Source organism: Podarcis erhardii (genome assembly GCF_964252035.2).
Source record: "Podarcis erhardii genome assembly, chromosome: 7".
NCBI lineage: Eukaryota > Metazoa > Chordata > Lepidosauria > Squamata > Lacertidae > Podarcis > Podarcis erhardii.
The window spans coordinates 38,123,560-38,143,228 of record NC_138511.1 but is presented as its reverse complement, the minus strand read 5'-3'; the positions used below and the strand labels follow the sequence as shown (position 1 = coordinate 38,143,228).

Below are 19,669 nucleotides of genomic sequence, written 5' to 3'. Positions count from 1 at the left end.
GGGTTCTCTGTCCATTTGCGAACATAACAGTTTGTCCAGCCGGAATTGCCGTGCAATTCCCCATCTTGACTGCAGATGTCTCTGGAACCATGTTGCGGTTAGCTGTAGAGTCGATGACAAAGCTAAGCTTGGAATTTTCCACACAACTGTTCTCAAACAAGGCCATGCAGGCAGTTGTTTGAAAAGACTCTTCCTGTTCTTTACCACGACGCCCACCTGCACGTCTTCCTGCCTGGCCAGTCTTGTTGCCATGGAAACTCGCCTGGTTCCCATGAGAAGTGTCCTTGCAAACATCCTGCATCGGCTCTGTGCTCCAGTGGGGGCAGCTGCCATGCAGACGTTGTATTCCAGTGGAAAAATACTGCCCGGGGCTCCTCCCAGCTGGCCTGGCCTTCCTTCTCCTGGAACGGCACCTCCCACCAGCCTGGCCCCTGCTGAAGTTGCTCTCCGCTTCAGCAACAGTGGAAAGTTTCTTAAACTTGCCTTTGGAACTCTTCACTCCCCCGATCTGCCCAACAGTGCTCCTTGAGACTGAAGTACCGGGAACTGGGGCCGCAGCCATCTTGGGGCTCTCCATTTCTTCTCCTGGGCCCTGGCCTCCTGCTGCAGTTTCACACAAACTTCGCAGCACCTTCCAGGCAGCCCCTGGTGTCTGTACACCTTCCAAATGAGGCCTCAGTGAAGCATCAACGCATGCTCTGAGCATATTCAGCTCTCTTTGCATTCTCTGCTTGCCATCTCCAGGCACCGCAGATTCACAGCCTGCTTCAGCTGGCTCTGACTGGCTTCCTTCCCAAAGCCCAGTGACCAAGAACCAGCCCCTTATTCTTCTGCTCCAGGTTGCCCAACTTTTTAAAGTGAGCTTTTCCACCGGCATATCTTGGCTCTCTGCCATTTTCTTCCCGTTCTCCCAAGGGGGCCCAAGCTTACTTACGATCAGGTACAGCTTCTCTGCCTCACCCTTCCGTGGAGAAACGACAGCAGCTGCGTCTCAGCTTTTAGCTCCAGCCAGCTCTCTGTATCTCAGCAGCAATCTTGCCTCTCGGAAGCAGGCAAAAACTCCCTCTGCTTCCCGGCATTAGGCTAGACTCAAGGAATGCAGCTTCCAACCTCCAGCTAGCTTCCGTGCCGACTTCAAAGCGTTCCTGGAGCTCACACCGACTGTTTTACGAGCGTTTACTGACCTTCCATAACCTGTGCGAGATAACGATCTTGATAGCTTGACCGTTGAGCCGTGTACTCAGACAGCTTTACGATCCCAATCAGTCATTTACAGCGGTCCGGCACGCTTCCTTCTAGCTGCGCACGTAAGTCTGCTGTCTCTTTGGCCACGGCTCAGCAGAGTGGCTTACAGCGGTGTAAAACAGTCTTTTTATCCCTTGCTCCATGCAAGCATACACAGACAGCTTCGTCTATTTACAGCTTTTATTCAAACATTCGTCCATCACTGCTTGCAGCCATGTTAAAAACATGTCCGTCTCTCTCAAGACACACAGAGAGAACAACAAGATACAGTCTCCTCCCAGACTCCTCCCAGCTTCTAAAGCTGACGTCGGAAAGTGACGCACAGCTCAGAACACTTAACCAGTTAAGTTCTGAACTCCCACAATCCCAACCAACTAGCGTTAAGCTTGTTACAATGACTTTTCCTTCACAACAACAGTGACCTGCAAGTGTGGAATATGGAATATCTATCTGCACATATGAAACTGTCTGATACCAGGTCGGACAAATGCAAACTTACCTGATCTGCACTGCCTGGAGCAATCAATTTGTGAACGTTGTTGTCTGTTGAATACTGCTGTGACATCCTTCTCATTTACTTATTTATTTTAAAAGAGAAATGTGTTTGAGAATCCATTATTTTGAGAGAAACTACTTTTAGATATGCATATTTTGAAAGAAATGAGGTTTGGAAATGTGTATTTTGAAAAGTGAAAGAAGTTCATATTTTAACACTCCTAAATTGTGGATTTTTGTGGGTAAATGGGACAGGGCAGATTTAACGAGTGAACACCTGGGGCACAGAGAGATCAAACATCTCTTGTACACTTCTTGGGCTGTCAGTATGGAGGCTCCATTAGTAAGCAGGGCTCTCCTGACCTCTCCATATTAGCCAGGTGAGATGTTTACTGTGATGAATGCTGAAAGGGCAACTTGAATCTTTAAAGTAACTTGCATTAGGCAGCCATGTAAATATGCATTAGACAAAACAAGAGTTCCTGAGGTTAGGAAATTTTTGACTCTGCAAAATGCTCAGCTATTCTAAGAGACTGAACTCATTAATTCTTGCTAAACATCCTTCTATTGAGCGAGGCCTCCAAGTTTAATAACAGCCATAAGTTAATATTTGAGGCTGCAATTCAAATGTACTTGATTGGAGACATAATAGATCGTTCTTCTTTTATTTGTTTTTGCTTCCCCAGGGCTTGTTTTTCTTTAAAGTACAAATTGACAGTCAAACATGTAATTAGTTATGATGAGCGTCGCAGCCAGTCATCTACCCTCCACCATTCCACTTTCCAAAAAGTTGATTTATTTCGATCACAATGAATTAGACAGGCCTTTCATAATCTAGGCTTGCTTGCTTCCCTCACATCCCCTTTTCAAATGAAAGAGGCAACCATTATGTGTAACTACCTTGCTTAAAAGGTGACATGAGATACAAGATTGACATGAGAGGATGGGCTCTCACCAGGAGGTTTCGCTCTTATTTATTATTATTTATTCATCACGTTTATATACCATCTTTTTCTCTAGGAAGCTCAAGATTGTGTAGATGGTTTTTCCTTCCCCATTTTGTTCTCAGAACAACCCTGTGAGGTAGGTTAGGGTGAGAGTGAGTGACTGGCCCAAGGTCACTTTGTGAGCTTCATGACTGAATGGAGATTTGAACCTGGGTCTTCCATATCATAGTTCAACAGTCCACACACTTCACCACACTGGTTCTATTGACCAGGCATTGCCAAGTCTGTCAATGTTGGTTTTCTCTCAGTTCCTCATTTTTCTACTCTCCAGTACCATTTTCTACATTTCCACATCAGTTTGGGATTTTTTTTTAAAAAAAGAATTCCTTAGGGGAATTCATCAACATTTGAGTTTAAACTTCTCTGAATAGGCATATTTTTATAAAGCCACCCCCAATATAATGCATTTGGTATGTTATTTTCATGAATATATACATTCACATACTTTACCTTAGTATGTGTCTTTTTTTGGTACCTATTACTTGGCTAGACTGCACTACAAAATTCAAACAAGTGATTTTTTTTTTGAAAGATTTGTGTATTTCAGTTTCTGTATTCTTCTTCTTCCAGAAACTGTGAATTAGGTAAGATTTCCTTTAAACACAAACTGGATGGGAAACTTTGCAAAATGAATGGGACTACTTCCTCAGATGCCTAGCTTGAAGTAATGACCAAAAAAAAAAAAAAAAAAAAAAAGCCAGTGTGCATGAAAAACTGAATTTTTCTTAACTGTGAGCACAAAAGCATTGTTTGCAAGTATGTGAAAGAACTTTGACAATTCTACTGATTGTACATATGTTAATTAACTTGTTCCACCATTTGATTATATAATGCACACAAGCACAAACACACGTATGCAATGCAACAGACATATTGTTTTAACACAATCATTTTGCAAGCTGTTGTTGGGGGCCGCAGAACCCAGCTGCATTTATGATTGATGCCCAGAATGGAAGCATTTATAAAATGACACCAAATTAGAAATAGTCAGTTTATGAGTCTTGGGAAATGAATCTTTTATGAAGAATAAAACTTTATGATGGAGTAATGCCAGGGAGGTATGCATCTTCAATTTAATACATTTGGGTGATTACTGAGCTATAGATCCTTTTGAAATATGAACCCAGCTACATGAGCACAGACCAAAACCAATTGATCTTCATGTTATTACCTTTTAAAGAAATGCACAGTGCTTTTTAAAAAAAAAAAAACAACAGAAAAATCTTGTGCAACAATAGTGAAGAACACACACACACTAATTAATGCATTAGTATTAGTTCAAAAATGTGTATCATTTAGATGGGTGGGGATATGTTTGTGGAGGGAAACAGCAGTATCAGTGAGGTGCTGAGGAGCAAAACTGTGTACCGCATGGTCTGTCTTACACCCCCTAAATAAAACTTCAGCCCCCTGGATATGGTGGGTTGAAAGATATTGCCCTTAAAGGAGGCATAAACATCAAGGGGCATGAAGCCCCTGTGGTCCCATAGCTGGACCCTACCACTGGGCAGAATGAGGAAGTTGCCTCAGGTGGCAGATATTGTGGGGCACATAACAGCTGTAGTTAGGTGTTGAGAGCTCTTTGTGCTTGTTTGTAGCCTCTCAGCCTCCTGCTAGAGGGTGCTGTCCCATCACTAGTGCTGAAGTAAGATTTAACTAGGAGTCTATGTAGCTTTAGCGGTTGGAATTGTGGGTGAAGGGATCTCTTCCTTCTCCCCAGGCAGAAAGGTGTATTGAACAGACCCTAAGCAAGACCCTGCCTTTCCTCAAATGAGTGAACAGCAACACTCATTCTTACAGGCTGTGGGTGAGGGAAGGGATGTTACTCACATACAATGTTAGCGTAGCCGCCTGCTCTCTCTGTCCTTGGTGACTCCAACTATATCAAGACTCACTCTCCTCTCAACTGAAGTCTCTTGGGATCTCTATGACTGAGCCATGTTAGGTTTATGCCATTGATCTACTAAAAAGGTTCTCCTCTTACATATTATAGAGGATGCCTCTTCCCACATGATACTTAGTGTTTCCTCTAGAAACAAACCATATTTCTTGTTTCAGAATGTTTGTCTCACTCGTATGCAAATTTAATTAACAAATTGATTGGCTAATTGACTAAAACTCACCTCACTAATCAACAAAGATTCCTGGAATTAGGTGGCAGGCAGAATCACAATTATGTGACAGACCTAATCATTATTATTCATTATTACTATTTCTCCTGCAACAACAGGATGAATAAATACGCATATATGCCTTTACCATAGGATATTCCCCAAGTTCAACCTCTAAAATGCCAGGGGAGTGAAGCCAATGTGGTAGCCATAGCTGTATCCCAATCTACCATGATGCTCTTGAGCAACTCCTAATTCATTTTGGTGCAACAGAGAACCTCATGGTAGATTATGACCAATCTCTCTAGGAAATATGCCCTGTCTGAAATCCTGGGGAGCCATGGCTCGTCAGTGTTGAAAATGTTGAGGTAGATGGACCACTGACATGATTCTGGAACTTGAATTAGACTTTCTCACTCAAAATCATTTCAGCACTACTTGGAACTGAGTGTAAAAGGGGATTTTGTGGGTAAAACAAGGTTGTTTTCCCCTCACTTCAGAATAAATATCCATTGTTTCTGCTCTTTCTGCAGTGGTGGCGAACCAAAGGGGTGAAAGCTATGGCCTACAATGTTTTAGGGGACTGCTGCAGGGTGTGTGTACCAAGTGGGGTGGCACATCAAATTGCACTCCACAAGCACTGCTCTCCATTTCGAGCTGCCTGACTTTTAATCACTCATGTACAAGCCCTGGTTTCTGTCAGTTCTTAGTTACATTTCTCAAGGGTGTAACTGTGCCTGAGGTGGCAATGAAGCAAAGCCTTAGAAATCTTCTTTTCAAGGTCACTATAACAAGAAGAAAGAACCTGGAAGGGGTGGGTGGCACTGAACAAAAACAATGTTCCTGGGGGAGGGAGGGAGCAAGGAAGCGGCAGCAACAGCAGCAATATATTGGCTTCTTTGCAGTTCATGAGCTTGTACAATGAGGAAGAGGTGGACATAAATTGTTGCCCCTAATTATCCTAAGAGTTAGGATGTCCTAAGAATGCTTCTTTCTTTCTTTTTTTAAGCAAACCATTTCTTTGCACCATATCTGTGATTTAAGGAGAGAGGAGGAAGGAACATTTGATTCCAATGAACCTATTAGACTGGTGCAAGAAAGCCCAGGAAAACCTTCTTTGCAGATCTCTAGTCAGAACTTGGTTTGGGGAGTTTTTGCTGTGTGTTTAGGAGGCAGGCGTTTAAGTGATTGAAAAGGCAAGTGAGAAGAGCCAGCTCATGTAAATTGGGATGCTAGATTTGGAGAGGAAGGAGCGGTCTTAGGCCTCCGGGGTTAATAATCCCCTGCCTTCTTTTAATTACAACTTGATCACAGCAGGGGATTCTTTAGGCTGCTGAACAATATGCCTAATGAGGTGGGTATGGAAAAATTCATTAAAGACTTTTAATTGAGTTTGCAGCATCCCCTGGTTGATTGAGGATGAAGTTCTCCACCAGTGTACTTTGGGTGTTAAGTCCTGTTTGGAACTGAACCACACACTGCAGGGAGTGAACGCCAATAATGCCTCTTTGTATGCATCCATTGTCACATAGATGGGATCCTTTGAACACATCTTTGGTTGGTTTTGGAGTTTGTAATGAAGCACATGGATAGACAGTAATCTCTTTGACATGTAGGGCCCATATCATTGCCATGCTTCTTTTGTTGTGTATTTGCTTCAAATGTTGGTGGGGTGGGGGTAGCTTGCTCTTCAACTGAAAAAGGCTCCAAAATTGCCTTGCAAGTCCACTTAGCTTATTGGGTGGTGGCATTGTGGCCAGGTCTCAGGGCCTCCAGTGATCCAGCGGGGGCCTGAGATGCATGCCCTCCCCACAGGGGCTTGGGCTTGGCCATGACGACAGCACTAGGCAGGCCCCCACCCAGGAGGGTGGGCCCCACTGACAAATCAGCGCCAGTGGGGTGTGTCTCTGCAGTAGATTTAAACCATGGCATGGCCAGGAGACCGCCCTTTGCCGGCTCTCCCACCCACCCATCTTCTTTTTCATTTTTACTAAGATATGACCTTGCTATAGAATAATGTTGACCGCCATATGTATGGGACCGGGAGGGAATTTTTCCACTTGTCAAATTGGCTCCAGCCATTTGGTTTTCGCTTACCTTGTAGCAATTGTCACAACTTTGTGAGGTTAAGCATTGGGTACGGGAATCCTGTTAATGGGATCCGTGGGTGTGGATTCTGTCCCAGGCCCAGACATACCACTTCCCCAATAGGGACCCTTCGGGGTGCCCCAATTTGATGTAAGTTATAGGGCTCTCCCTATTGGTGGTTTACATTTAGTTGGACTCCCTGCAGACAGGGATATAGTTGGGATATAATCCAGCTTCACCCAATGCCTAAGCCGAACCACTCATGTTTGTAACCAATAAAGTTGTGGCCTATTTGAACCCATAAAGCAAAATCCACTTGCTCATGTGTTTATTTATGCACCAGGAAACTGCGGGTCATGGGGCCTTGGCACACAATGAACATTAGAATGTAAGAGCCCAGATAGATCAGGCCAATGGCCCATCTAATCTTTCATGGTGTACTCGCAAATGACCAACCAGATGCCTCTGGGAAGGCCACAAGCATGAGGACAAGAGCACTTCCTTCCCACTTCTCCACTCTTCTTATGTTCATATTATCTGTATTGCTACATGCCAAATATGAAGTTTTCATATTGGTGTTATTCTTGTTCTTTTCAGGAAGTACTGTGATGCGTGTGACTGCCTTTGATGCTGATGATCCAGCTACAGACAATGCTCTGCTGAGGTATAATATCCTTAAGCAGACCCCGGACAAGCCATCCCCAAACATGTTCTATATTGACCCGGAGAAAGGAGACATTGTCACTGTTGTGTCGCCAGTGCTGTTGGACCGTGAAGTAAGTTGCAATTTTGTCAGTTGTTTATGGATAGATGCAATATGCAAAAAGAGGTAAAGGTGGTGTACTGGTTGTTTGTCTACTGCAGTGATAGCCAAACTTGCCCCTCCAGCTGTTTTGGGACTACAATTCCCATCACCCCTGACCACTGGTCCTGTTAGCTAGGGATGATGGGAATTGTAGTCTCAAAACAGCTGGAGGGGCAAGTTTGGCCATCACAGGTCTACTGTCTCTGCATTCTTATATGGAGTATAGTAGGCCATGGTTGGGGGAACTTTGCCATGGGGAAAATATGGTGCTCCAGGACTCACTCTCTCTCTGGCCCTCAGGACTCTGTCCAGGCCACAACCCTCTCCCTAGGCCACACCTTTCACAAGTCCTCATCCACAGTCTCATTGAGCGCTTTTGTGTGGCTGAAATATGAAATTGAACTGTGAGAATACCTCTTGCTTCCTGGAGGATGGGTGGAGATTTGTGTTTATAGATAACTTTGACTTCTATATAGAACGCAGCTCAAAGTTATGAGTTGCATCCATTGGTCTGTATTGTGCTCCACCAACCACTGGCATGTGCCCCCCCCCCCCCCGGGAGGTTTCCCAAGAGGGAGTGCAGTCCTTCAGCTAAATAAGTTTCCCTGCCTGTGCCGCCAGCCATTCATTGAACATATTCTCTGGAATACTTTAGGAAAGCATGGGGCAGGGAAATATCTAACCAGTTGAAGGCCTTCTTGGTGACCAGCAGAGGCTGTGGAATCCCAGCTTTGTCCTTCCTTTTCAGCACCTTCTGAAGGTCTTTTCAACATTCAGCCAGGATTTTGACTAGTGAATATATCTTTATACTCTCTATTGTTTTCTGAAGTCTGAACTGCCATCCCTCTCTTTCATAAGTTGCAAATTTCAGCATGTTTTGCCATTGGTGGTTTATGATTGTTAGCAGGAGCTCAGGAAAAATATCACGTAGTGGAAAAAGAATTAAATGGCAATCCAGACTTCCAAAAACCTATCTGTCTGTTTACTTTTCTAACTATTTTTATTTTGCTGTGTTCTTCAGGCAGTGAGATAAGTTTGGTAGTGAAGATGTTTGTGAGAATCTTAGGAAGCCAAGATCCAGATGGAAGGGCTTCATTTGGGGAATGGCTGTAGCTCATTGGCAAAGCATGTGTTTTTCCTGCAGACAGTCCCAGGTTCATTACCTGGCATTTCCATGTAGGGCTAGGAAAATCCCTACCTGAAACCCTGAAGAACTTCTGCCGGTCAGTAGAGACGATACTGAACTTGATAGCTCAGTGTAAGGCAGCTTCCTTTGTTTCAGGTTCTTAGAACATGGGAAGCTGCCTTAGACTGTCTAGTCACCTGTCCATCTAGCTCCATGCAGTCTGTACTGACTGGCAGGAAGTTTCCAGGGTTACAGACAAGGAGTCTCTCCCAGCCCTGCCTGCAGATGCTGGGGATTGAACTTGGGACCTTTTTCATGCAATGCAGATGCTCAGCCCCTGAGCTACGGCTCTTCTCCTGGTTCAAGACCTGTCAAAGTTGCTACGCCTGACAACTGTAAAGTTCAACAATGCTGAGATGAAATCGGAGAATTTACTAATATGATTTAGGAGCTTTAATCTGCCATCTGTTTGTTTGCTGCATTCAAACCAAGACATTGCTGATACGGAAATTCATAAAACAGATAAAGGTCTTACATACAGGATAAGCTTTGTAAATTCCTCCCGTTCTTTTGAGGGTTCCTCCTTTGCATAAGGGGGAGGGGAGGGCATGAATCTTTTAAGCATCAAGATCTCTGTGCAAAAACAAAACAAAGGAACAGCCTTTGGAGAATCTGAGCCATTGTAAAGGACCCAGATGTGATGTATGTAACAGGGCTGGCCCAGTATGATGCTGAGACAAGGTGGAAAGTGATAGCTCTACCACTGATGCCCCCTCCCCTGGCTGATGATGACCACTCTGCTGCTCCCCTCACCAATGACACTGATGCCACCGAAGGAAAGGGAGAAAAAGAAGACGCCAAAGGAGGGCAGTGGGGGGAAGGAGGAGAAATTGGTGAAGGGTGCAGTGGACTAGACACAGGTGGTGAGACAGGGAAAAGATACTGCGGTAAGAAGGAGGAAGCAGTGGCTTACTGGGTAGTCATGTTTCACAATTCTCCTTGGTCTGAGGAAGGATTAGGTGAGACCTGAAAATTTCTTTGTTGTTTTGGAAACTCTAGTAATAAAGTCAAGTTTAATTTGGAGCATCTTGACTCTCACTCTTGTTATGGGACTGCCACTGAGAATTGCGATGGGGTAAACTTCCTCAGTCGGATATGGAATTGGGGTCATTTCTCTTCCCCCCTGCTGAATTTCAGGAAAAAGCCCACCCACCTTCCTGCAAATTCCTTCAGACTAAAATCTGACCTGTAGAAGAATGTTCAGGGACATTAAAGCCACCAAGAATTGTATCTCTGTGCCAGGAAATGCGAAACCTGCTAACATCATGACTGAAAACAGTTTATTGGTGATCCATTTTGTAGATTAGTTTAGGGACACTAATTCTGTGATGTGAATGCTTGAGTAATTACATGTTTGTGAGCTGCTAAATAAAACAACATGATCTGTATTTTGTTGACAAATGTACAGATCAAAACTGGTGCTACCCATTTCCATGCAGCCCTGGTGGTAAATGTGCATAGGGAATTGCAGCCTAAGTGTGATGACTCATTTGCCATGTAGTGTGCCATCAAAATAAGGGAAAGGCAAACGGCTTGGAAGATTTCCAAGGGTGGCATCTGCAAAACTCACAACTTGTGAAAGGATTTAAGAAGAGGGGCCATGCCTGTTCAGCTGGAACTACTATGTTCTGTTATGAAAATGACTTACATACATAAAATTGTAAGTAGCTGGCAGCGCACTCCCCCTCCCCGGGTATCTGATGTTATTCATTTCCTATAAGTTTGAATACATATTTAAGATTTGTAGAGTCATAATAACTGGCTGCCACATTCGACAGACTGTCTATGATTTTTCAAGTCAGGTTGGACATTCTCCCCCTCCCTAAAATATAAACAATCTTAGGATAAAACCAATTTTTTGAAAACTGAAAAATCAATAGGAGGGAATGAACAATACTAGCTTCTCAGCTGTGTTGTAAAGATCACTAGTGATACATGAAATAATGATGCTATATTTACATAGAAAGAATGTCTAGAAGACTGAACGGGTATTACTACTGGAGAGATTGTGGCAGTGAAAGAACTGAGCCACTTGTGATTTCCTTTTAATAGCTCATACCCCCCCCCCCCATTTCTTTATCAGCGTGACCTTAGGGTGAAGGGTGGGTAAAAATAAACAAACAAACACATAAATAATAAAAATAATATCTTAAAGAAAATAAGAAATACAGAATGATTGGGAGGTGAGGTTGTTACCTATCATAAACTTGTAATCGAGATACTACTTAAAGTTATGGAGCAAAAAACAAAATAAATTTAGAAATTGACATGATCCAGCTTAGGAACTGGGATTAAATATGGGATTCAATATGTGAAATATTCAGAAGCATAGAAGCTATGTGGGGAGAATGTGGGATTCAGTCTATTTTTCCAGAAAGGAATTAAAATTTAGACAAAGACTGATAATGCATGCGATATTAATTTGTTTGTCAATTATTAACTCACTTTATTACTTTGAGGACATAAAATATCTTGCTTGTAACTTTGGCTACAATTCCTCTTCCCTAAGAAGCAGCTCCTTTTAACTCAGTGGGACTACTTCAGATAGATAGATAGATAGATAGATAGATAGATAGATAGATAGGTAAATAGTTTTGAAATAGCCAGGAAAACAATGGGGGGAGAGAGATACCCCTTAACAACAACAACAACAACAACAACAACAACAACACCCTTAAAGTATCACATACACTGTTTCACATACTGTGCGTTTATCTTAAGAGTTTTAACATGAGATGCGAGGAAGTCCAAAGAAGTGAAAATGTGGATATTGAAAAATTATATGTTATATTTGTTTGTTTTTTCTATTGTGTTAAGAAAATCTTTAATAAAGTTTTAACATGAGTAGACAAATAGTTAGATAAAACGTGTCTTTTTGGATGGGCTGTTGCTGTTTTGAATTACAGTGGTACCTCGGGTTAAGTACTTAATTCATTCCGGAGGTCCGTTCTTAACTTGAAACTGTTCTTAACCTGAACTTTAGCTAATGGGGCCTCCTGCTGCTGCCACGCCGCAGGAGCACAATTTTTGTTCTCATCCTGAAGCAAAGTTCTTAACCTGAAGCACTATTTCTGGCTTAGCGGAGTCTGTAACCTGAAGTGTATGTAACCTGAAGCGTATGTAACCCAAGGTACCACTGTACCACCCCACCCCGCACCCCAAAAAAAGAAGGAAAGAAAAGGAAGGTTTTTATTAAGCTCATTCCAATCCTTTCGGGGGGGGGGGTGCACGGTGTGGAGACTCAAGGATGCTATGTGCACCCAAGATATGCTTCCTGGAATGAAGTCAGTGTACTTGTTGCATGTTTGTAACACACACACACACACACACACACACACACACACACACAAATTGTCGTGCTGTAGTTTGCCTGGCTGCCAACAGATGGCACTGAGAACTGCTGTCCCTGAGCTCTTCTCACTCATGTACCTGCCAACCATGGGTCCCCTGTCCCTGGGATCCAGGTCCCCAGGCTGGTGGGGTTACTGTCTTCCATCTTCTGGTGTCAACTGTGTGTGGCCTGGCCTAAATGACCTCACAGGCCAAATGTGGAGGTCTAGTGGGCCAGATTAGGCCCAAAGGCCAGACGTTCCCCACCTCTTCTTTAAATTAATTTGCCCAGTTGTCATGCACTGGGCAATAGGTATTTGGGCTTTGATTTTAGACCTATGTCACTTCCCATTCCAAATAGAGAGATTTGTGTGCTGATTTATTTATTTGTTAATTATTGTATCAAGCATAAATGCCAGAGCCACTATAATACAAGCCAAACCTGATGAAACTTACCTTAGTGATTTTTATCTGTGGTTGTGATGGCTCAAATGTGGTGCTTTTATTATTCTTATTTGTGGCTTCCATCAAAGAAACTGGCTGAGCTGAAAGATAAAAAATAGTGTAAACTGAGGGAGTGCAAGTGCTCTTGTTCTCCAAGCATAAGCACAGCTATAAACTGTTTTTAAAGTAACTGCATTCATTCAGTGATCAAAGCTATTCATGTTTTCATGTTCTTTTTATTAATTTTTGGCCATTGCTTAGATGAAGATGCTTACGGGTAGTGTTCCACTTAATTTAAGCCAAATTGTCAAGGATGCAAAATTCTACTTTATATATATAAATATAGTTCAAGTTCTTTCATGTTTGCATGTTGTACAGAACAGGAACCTGGAGATAAGTGCTGGAGGTAGAATATTGAAATGGAGATTGCATCGTATCTGGGGCTTTTTGATTTCCGTTTTGAACAAGCTGTAACCAAGTTACTATTAAAAGAAGAAGTAGTTTTCCACTTATTAAGAGGAGCTCTTGTAAGACAGCGCTGAGATTTATTTCTCAGCAGCAATTTGAGAAGCACCTTCTATCAAGCTTTTTTCATCAAGTCATATTTGAATGCCAACATGCCTATGCAGCTGATTGAAGCTTTTCTGACTGGCCAGTTCTTTTAATTATTGTTTTGCACTTTTTTGTTGTACACCATCTTGATATTGCAGTATTTAAATTGTGTTAAATCTCTCTCTGTGTGTGTGATAGTTTTAAAATAGCCAGGAAGACACAAAAGAGGGAGAAGGAAACTCCACCCCTTAACAAAAAAACAAACAAAAACCCTTAAAGTATAACAGTGTTTCACATACAGTTTAAGTCTCTCTCTCTCTCTCTCTCTCTCTCTCTCTCTCTCTCTCTCTCTCTCTCTCTCTTTCTTTCTCTTTCTCTCTCTCTCTCTGTGTGTGTGTGTGTGATGAACATAAATGTTTTAAAATGGGTAGACAAACAGATAGAAGATGGCCTTTTGGATGGGCTATTTGAATTATTTCTCCCCTCCCCCCCCCCTGAAAACAAGAAGGAAACAAAATGAAGTTTTATTATTTAACTCATTCAAACTCTCCAGGTGTTGAAAACTAAAGAGTATTGTGTGCACCAAGGGTCTTTCCTGGAACATAGTCACCATACTTGCTGCATTTTTGTGAAACATTGTATACATTCTGTATACAATGGTACCTCAGGTTAAGTACTTAATTCGTTCCGGAGGTCTGTTCTTAACCTGAAGCACCACTTTAGCTAATGGGGCCACCTGCTGCTGCCGCGCTGCTGGAGCACGATTTCTGTTCTCATCCTGAATCAAAGTTCTTAACCCGAGGTACTACTTCTGAGTTAGCGGAATCTGTAACCTGAAGCGTATGTAATCTGAGGTACCACTGTATCTATATCTATATCAGCCTGGATAGCTCAGTTGACTAGAGCATGGTGCTGATAATGCTCAAGGTTGCCAGTTTGATCCCTGTATGGGGCAGCTGCATATTCCTGCATTGCAGGGGGTTCAACTAGGTGATCCTCATGACCCCTTCCAACTCAATTCAACAATTCTATAAATCTATATCTGTATCTGTATAGATATACACACTGCCATGCTGTTTGTCAAGCCATCAACAGATCGCACTGGAAACTACAGTGTGACAAGAGGCAGTGGGGGGGGGGTCACATGAGGGGCAGCCAGAACATGCTGTGGAGCCTCTGAGCTCTGCTTACTCTTTTTCCTTCCAACTGTGGTCCCACTGTCCCTGGGATTCAGGCCAATCAAATGCTCCCCCCAAAAGTCCTATTCAGCCCCACAACAGGTGAAGTGAAGCCCACACTTCAAAGGGCGGGAGGGCGGGATGTAGGGTACTCCAATGATGAAGAGTTGAGTTTGGGGTGGAGCAGGCTTATAAAGCCTGACTGCCCACCACTTCCTGATTGGCCATTCAACCTCCTCATGCCTCCCCCAGCTTCTCCCACGGGAAAGACTTTGAAAGTTTTCTTTCCTATGAGAGGGAGGGTGTGGCAAATTCATTCCCTGCTTGAGGGTGGGAGCAGTGTTGCCGCTTCTGGACTGTATAGTACTTTCGGAAGACCAGTTCTTCACTGTAGGATTTCTGCAGTTGGTGGTTTTTACTGCTTCTGCAATTCACACCTCGTTGCAGGTGTTTGCTCCTGACCTGCATTGCGTTCTCTCCAGCCTATCAAAGTTCTGTTTTATTTATGGATTTTCTGCTGGAATATTATTTTGAAAAGTGCACGCTCTTCAGAGTTTGTGGCACACTCCAGTAATTGCAGAACAACATCCATTTTCATTTTAACAAGGCACATAAGGATATATTTTGTGAAGCTTTATGTGCATTTCTCCTATGCCTTGGGAAATCTCAACATCTTTGAAAGTGTCAGAAATAAAGATTGAGGAGAGATGGGGCCAAATCATACCTGCAAACTTCCATTGGCAAAACTCCCCCCTCTTTTTGTGATTCACAAATTTTAAGCACAAAGGCATTTCTTGCAAAAGTACGTGATGTATAGGCCTGCAGGTTAGAAATAATAAATCCACAGTGAAAGGTTGAAAAGTCCCCACCACTCTGGGTGGGTGAGTGGGTTTGCTTTGTTTCATTTACTAAGATAAAAATGATGTTTGTTTAAAAGCATTTATAAACTACTTAATATTTTGAAGATCTCTAAGTGCTCAATTGAAGTAAATAGGAAATTATGTAAGTCTTGCATTTAGAATGGCTTTCCCTAACATTCAAGATGTTTGTTGGACTACTACACCATTGGCCATGATGCCAGGGGATGCTGGGAATCGGAGTCCAGCAAGATCTGGAGGGCACCAGGTTTGGGAAGACTGGTATTCAAGTGGATGCAAAATACTCTCGAGATCAGATATTCCATTATCTTACCTGCCCCTCTAGACGAGCACTAATTGGGAGAACAGACCCTTTTTATGTCAATGATATCTCTTCTAGTTGTTTGCTGGAGGGCCCTCCGGCATCTGCTTTTGAGAACTACTGCCAGGCACCCTGACCAGATGGTATTGTGAAGTGGGAGCATGAGGAAAACTACTTCAGCAAAATGCAAATGCATGGTTGGTATCCAGGTTAAGGGTGTTGCCATCAGCCACTTCAACCTTCGTGGTGCCTGCAGTGTCACCCCACACTTCGCAGTGCATTTATCCATCACTTTTCTGATTGCAAGAAGTCCAGTCTTTTGAGGAAGCGGGCTTGTTGTTGAAGACCTCCCAATCAACTATAATTTTGCAACCTGAATTTGCCAGTCTGTGATTGTACTTACAGCCAAAATTAGCAATAGCCTTGAAGTGCCTGTCACAGTGCTGGTGGGATCACTGTGTGAACCCTCCAGATTTCCCTCAATGGAAAATCTGCATGATTCAGAAAGTGGATACCCCTTTCTGGTGACTATTTTCTAGCTCTGAATTTGACAGCACATCAGATTACCTGCAGAAGTCGTACACCAGTGCTGTAAGTGGCAATGACACTGAACATCATAAAATTCACACAAATTCCTCAGCTTACTATCACTACATCTGTGAGAGGACAGGGACATATTTTTCTGCATCCTTCCTTTCCCTGTTTTTGGTAACATGAATTTGTAAGCAGTCAATACACTTGCCACCTACTCAATCTAAATGCAGATTTTGAGCCCACTGTTGCTCTCTTCTCTTTTTAATGAAAAGATATTAATCTTTTGAGCGAATGCATTTTGGTGTGATCTCTGCATTACCTTCCCAGGTACCTGTGTTTACATTTGCGTTTACCAACAAACTCTTTTTCTCTCTTAAAGTTTTGTCCTCTGTAAATTAGAACACTAACCCTGTTTAGGGCTGCTGTTTAGAAGCTATCTGCTTTGTCTTTCAGATGCTAAAACATAAAGGGTATAATCTCGGGGGAAAGGCAAGTTACATGCTTCACAATCCTTCCTTCATGGGAGGAAATAGTTCCTTCCAAATAAAGTAGGGGAAATAAAAAAAAAACCATTCACTTCAAGGCTGTCTGTTGGTATTAATTTGTTAGAAGAAAGGAACAGGGCTGGCTCAAACTAGTTCATTGCCTTAGGCAAAAAATAATTTTGTCCTCTCTTTGAATATGGTTGCATGTAGCAGGAGAGTTTGGATGTCATTCTAAACCATGGTTTAGCATGATGAATATGAGATCTAGTGAACCTTAGGCTTATGAGCTTTCCTCCCGGCCATCCCTTCTCCTCCTCTGGCACAGCCTTGAAGAATTCAGAAGCACCATCAACTATGGTTAGCATTAGCTATGGTTTGCATGAGTCAAAATGGCTTCCCACCATATGGAAGCTGTTATGCTTAAGCAAGCCACTGTTAATATTAACCACAGTTTAGGGTTTGGTATAAATGAGAAGCCATAGTTGTGGGAAATGGAAGTAACAACATCTGAACTCTTCCTTTGGATAAAGGATCGAGGGACTGTGCACATCTGAGGTTCACTGGGGTCTTGTTCTCATCATATTAAACCAGGGATAGCCAGCAGAGTGCCCCCTGTATGCTGTTTGGACTCCAGTTCCCATCATCCCCAGCCAACATGGCCAATGGTTAGGAAAAATTGGATTTTAAGTCCCCACATCATCCAGAGAGCACCATATGGACTACCTCTGCATTAAACTGTGGTTTGGCTTAGAAGTGCCTTAGGATCTGACCTGTGGCATCCCCTCCTTAACCCCTTTCCCCTCATGCTGCTTAGGAAAAATCTCCTGTTTGCATGAATTGTAGTTTTTGTTGTTGTTGTTGTTGTTATTCTAAGTCTGTTTGCTGTGTAAGGGGCAGAAGGGAGGAGAGGAGAGAAAAAGAGAAGGAAGGAGAAAGGAGGGCAGAAAGAAATGGAGATAAATGCATACAGAAAGAGAGATGGGATGTGGCACAAACAAACTGAGTGAACGACCACTAGCTCTGAACTTTGCATCTGGCACAGTTCAAGAGTGGGAGTTGAAACCCAGGGACTAAATGCTTTCAAGACTTTCTCAAGGTCACACATCTCCACATACCTCACCTTCTCCCCCTGGGCCACACCTGCTTACCCTAGGCCACCCATTACATCACCTTCTTTCCCCAACTACACTTTTCTTTCACCTCCTCACCAGTCTTGCTTCACACACCCTTTAGTGTTCTGGTCTTGTCAAAATGTGTCCTAGAACTCTGATAAATTCCTCTTCCTTGAGTGGATGGAGGATAGAGGTGTGTGTGCACAGATATGTAGGACAAACATTGGCTACCCATTGTGGTTAAGAAGGAGAGAGCTTAAGTACTATGTTGGGTTTATACGGCATGGGATTGGTTTAGCTGCTGCTCTGTGCTGACCTAAAAAGTCAAGGGAGGAACAAAATAACTACTGTATGTTCTTCTCCTCAGGAACCAGAATTTTCACACATTTGTGCTAAGCTTAGTCAGTGTGCCATGTGAACATGACCATAGGCCAGGATCTATAAAAAAGGATTGGAAACCCCAATTTTTCAGCTTGAAGGTAGCTCAAAGCCTAAAGACATTTAGCCTGGTATGCCTTTTATTGGTGGTGGCAGTTGTGTACCATCGAAACAGGGAAGGAAGGAAGGAAGGAAGGAAGGAAGGAAGGAAGGAAGGAAGGGGCTGACTAGATAGGAGAGCAGAAGGAATAGCATTCCTCTCCAGTTCAGATTAATAACCAAGATGGATAATAATTGGGAGGTTGTAATACTCAATTTGGGATTAAGGCAGGCATTACAAGACCTCCAAGTTTGTATTCCCAAATCCAGAAGTAAGAGCTCCAGAAAATCTCTACATAATCCAGTATGGGAAACACAAATAAAACAAAATCCCTTTGCAAGTATCTTCATGCCAACACTCCTAATTTACATAAATATTAGCTGGCAAAACTCTTCCAAACCTTTCATTATGTTATTATCATTCCCTTTTCACTTTCACATACTTCAACAGGTAGTTTAATAGTCAGATTGTATTTTTTTTTAAAGAAGACTGACGTTAATAAGGAGTGCATTTTCTTTTCCATTACAATCTCTGATGGATGAACAATATAACACATCAGGAGCATCATAAATGAGTGTTAAATCTCAAGGACACCCCATGGTTTTGGATGTGGAATAAAGCATCTTGTAGAACAGGCCAGCATGTAGGGTTTATTCACACTCTGAATGGCAGATGACTTTACTGTTTGTCTCTTGCTTGTATCCCTGTCAGAGCCCAAGCATAATTTCTCTGGGATTGATATCAACTTTTTCCCACAGGTCTCCTCCTAGGGATGGAGGATAATTTTGTTCAACCTGTGTTTTAAATAGAACTTATCTTATTTGTACTTCACACAGTGAAGGCTAGGCTGAGAGACAGTAACTGGCCCAAGGTCACCCAGTGAGCTTCATGGCTGAATGGGGATTTGAACCTGGGACTTCCAGGTCCAAGTCCAACACTCTAACCACTGCACCACACTGACACACTTGACTAGGCATTGCCAAATCTGTGGATTTTGGGTTCTCTCCATTTCTCATTTTTCCAGTCTAAAGTTCCGTTCTTGAAATTTCCAGCTCAGTTTGAGATTTATTTGTAGAAGTCCTCATGAAAATTCCCCAGCATTTGAGTGAGACCTTCTCCAAATATACTTATTTTTGTATCCAATTTTGTCTAATATTCACATTTTTATATGCATCTTTTACTAATGTAATATATTTTTGTTAGTTGCTTTCACTAAGACATGCATGCTTTAAAAATATAACTATTTTTGTAAGCTTTATGTGGCTGGATTGCAAAATTTTGAGAAGTGTGATTTTCAAAGAGTGGCAGTTTGACATGGCACAGTCCATTCTACTGTTTCAGGACTTTACTATCACATTCTGTAGATGGAACCTAGGCAGATCCAGATTAACAGAAATGGGGGTTCTATACCAAAAATGAGGAAGGCTGTTCATGTGCATT

General features: G+C 42.6%; 1 protein-coding gene and 1 long non-coding RNA gene across 3 annotated transcripts in view; one reads left to right on the top strand and one right to left on the bottom strand.

Annotated features, from left to right (window-relative positions):
• The window catches only part of CDH13 (cadherin 13), a 684,692-nt gene that overhangs the window by 493,488 nt on the left and 171,535 nt on the right, over positions 1-19,669 (top strand). For both annotated transcript variants that reach the window (XM_081870212.1, XM_081870213.1), the window contains exon 7: positions 7,544-7,722. In XM_081870212.1, coding sequence (XP_081726338.1) covers positions 7,544-7,722 — 179 coding nt within the window. The remainder of the gene's footprint in view (positions 1-7,543; positions 7,723-19,669) is intronic.
• Positions 9,374-17,914, bottom strand: LOC309347567. Its single transcript, XR_014158981.1, has 3 exons — positions 17,788-17,914; positions 12,724-12,812; positions 9,374-9,510 (listed from the first exon to the last, which is right to left on the bottom strand). It is a non-coding gene; the product is annotated as an uncharacterized lncRNA (long non-coding RNA).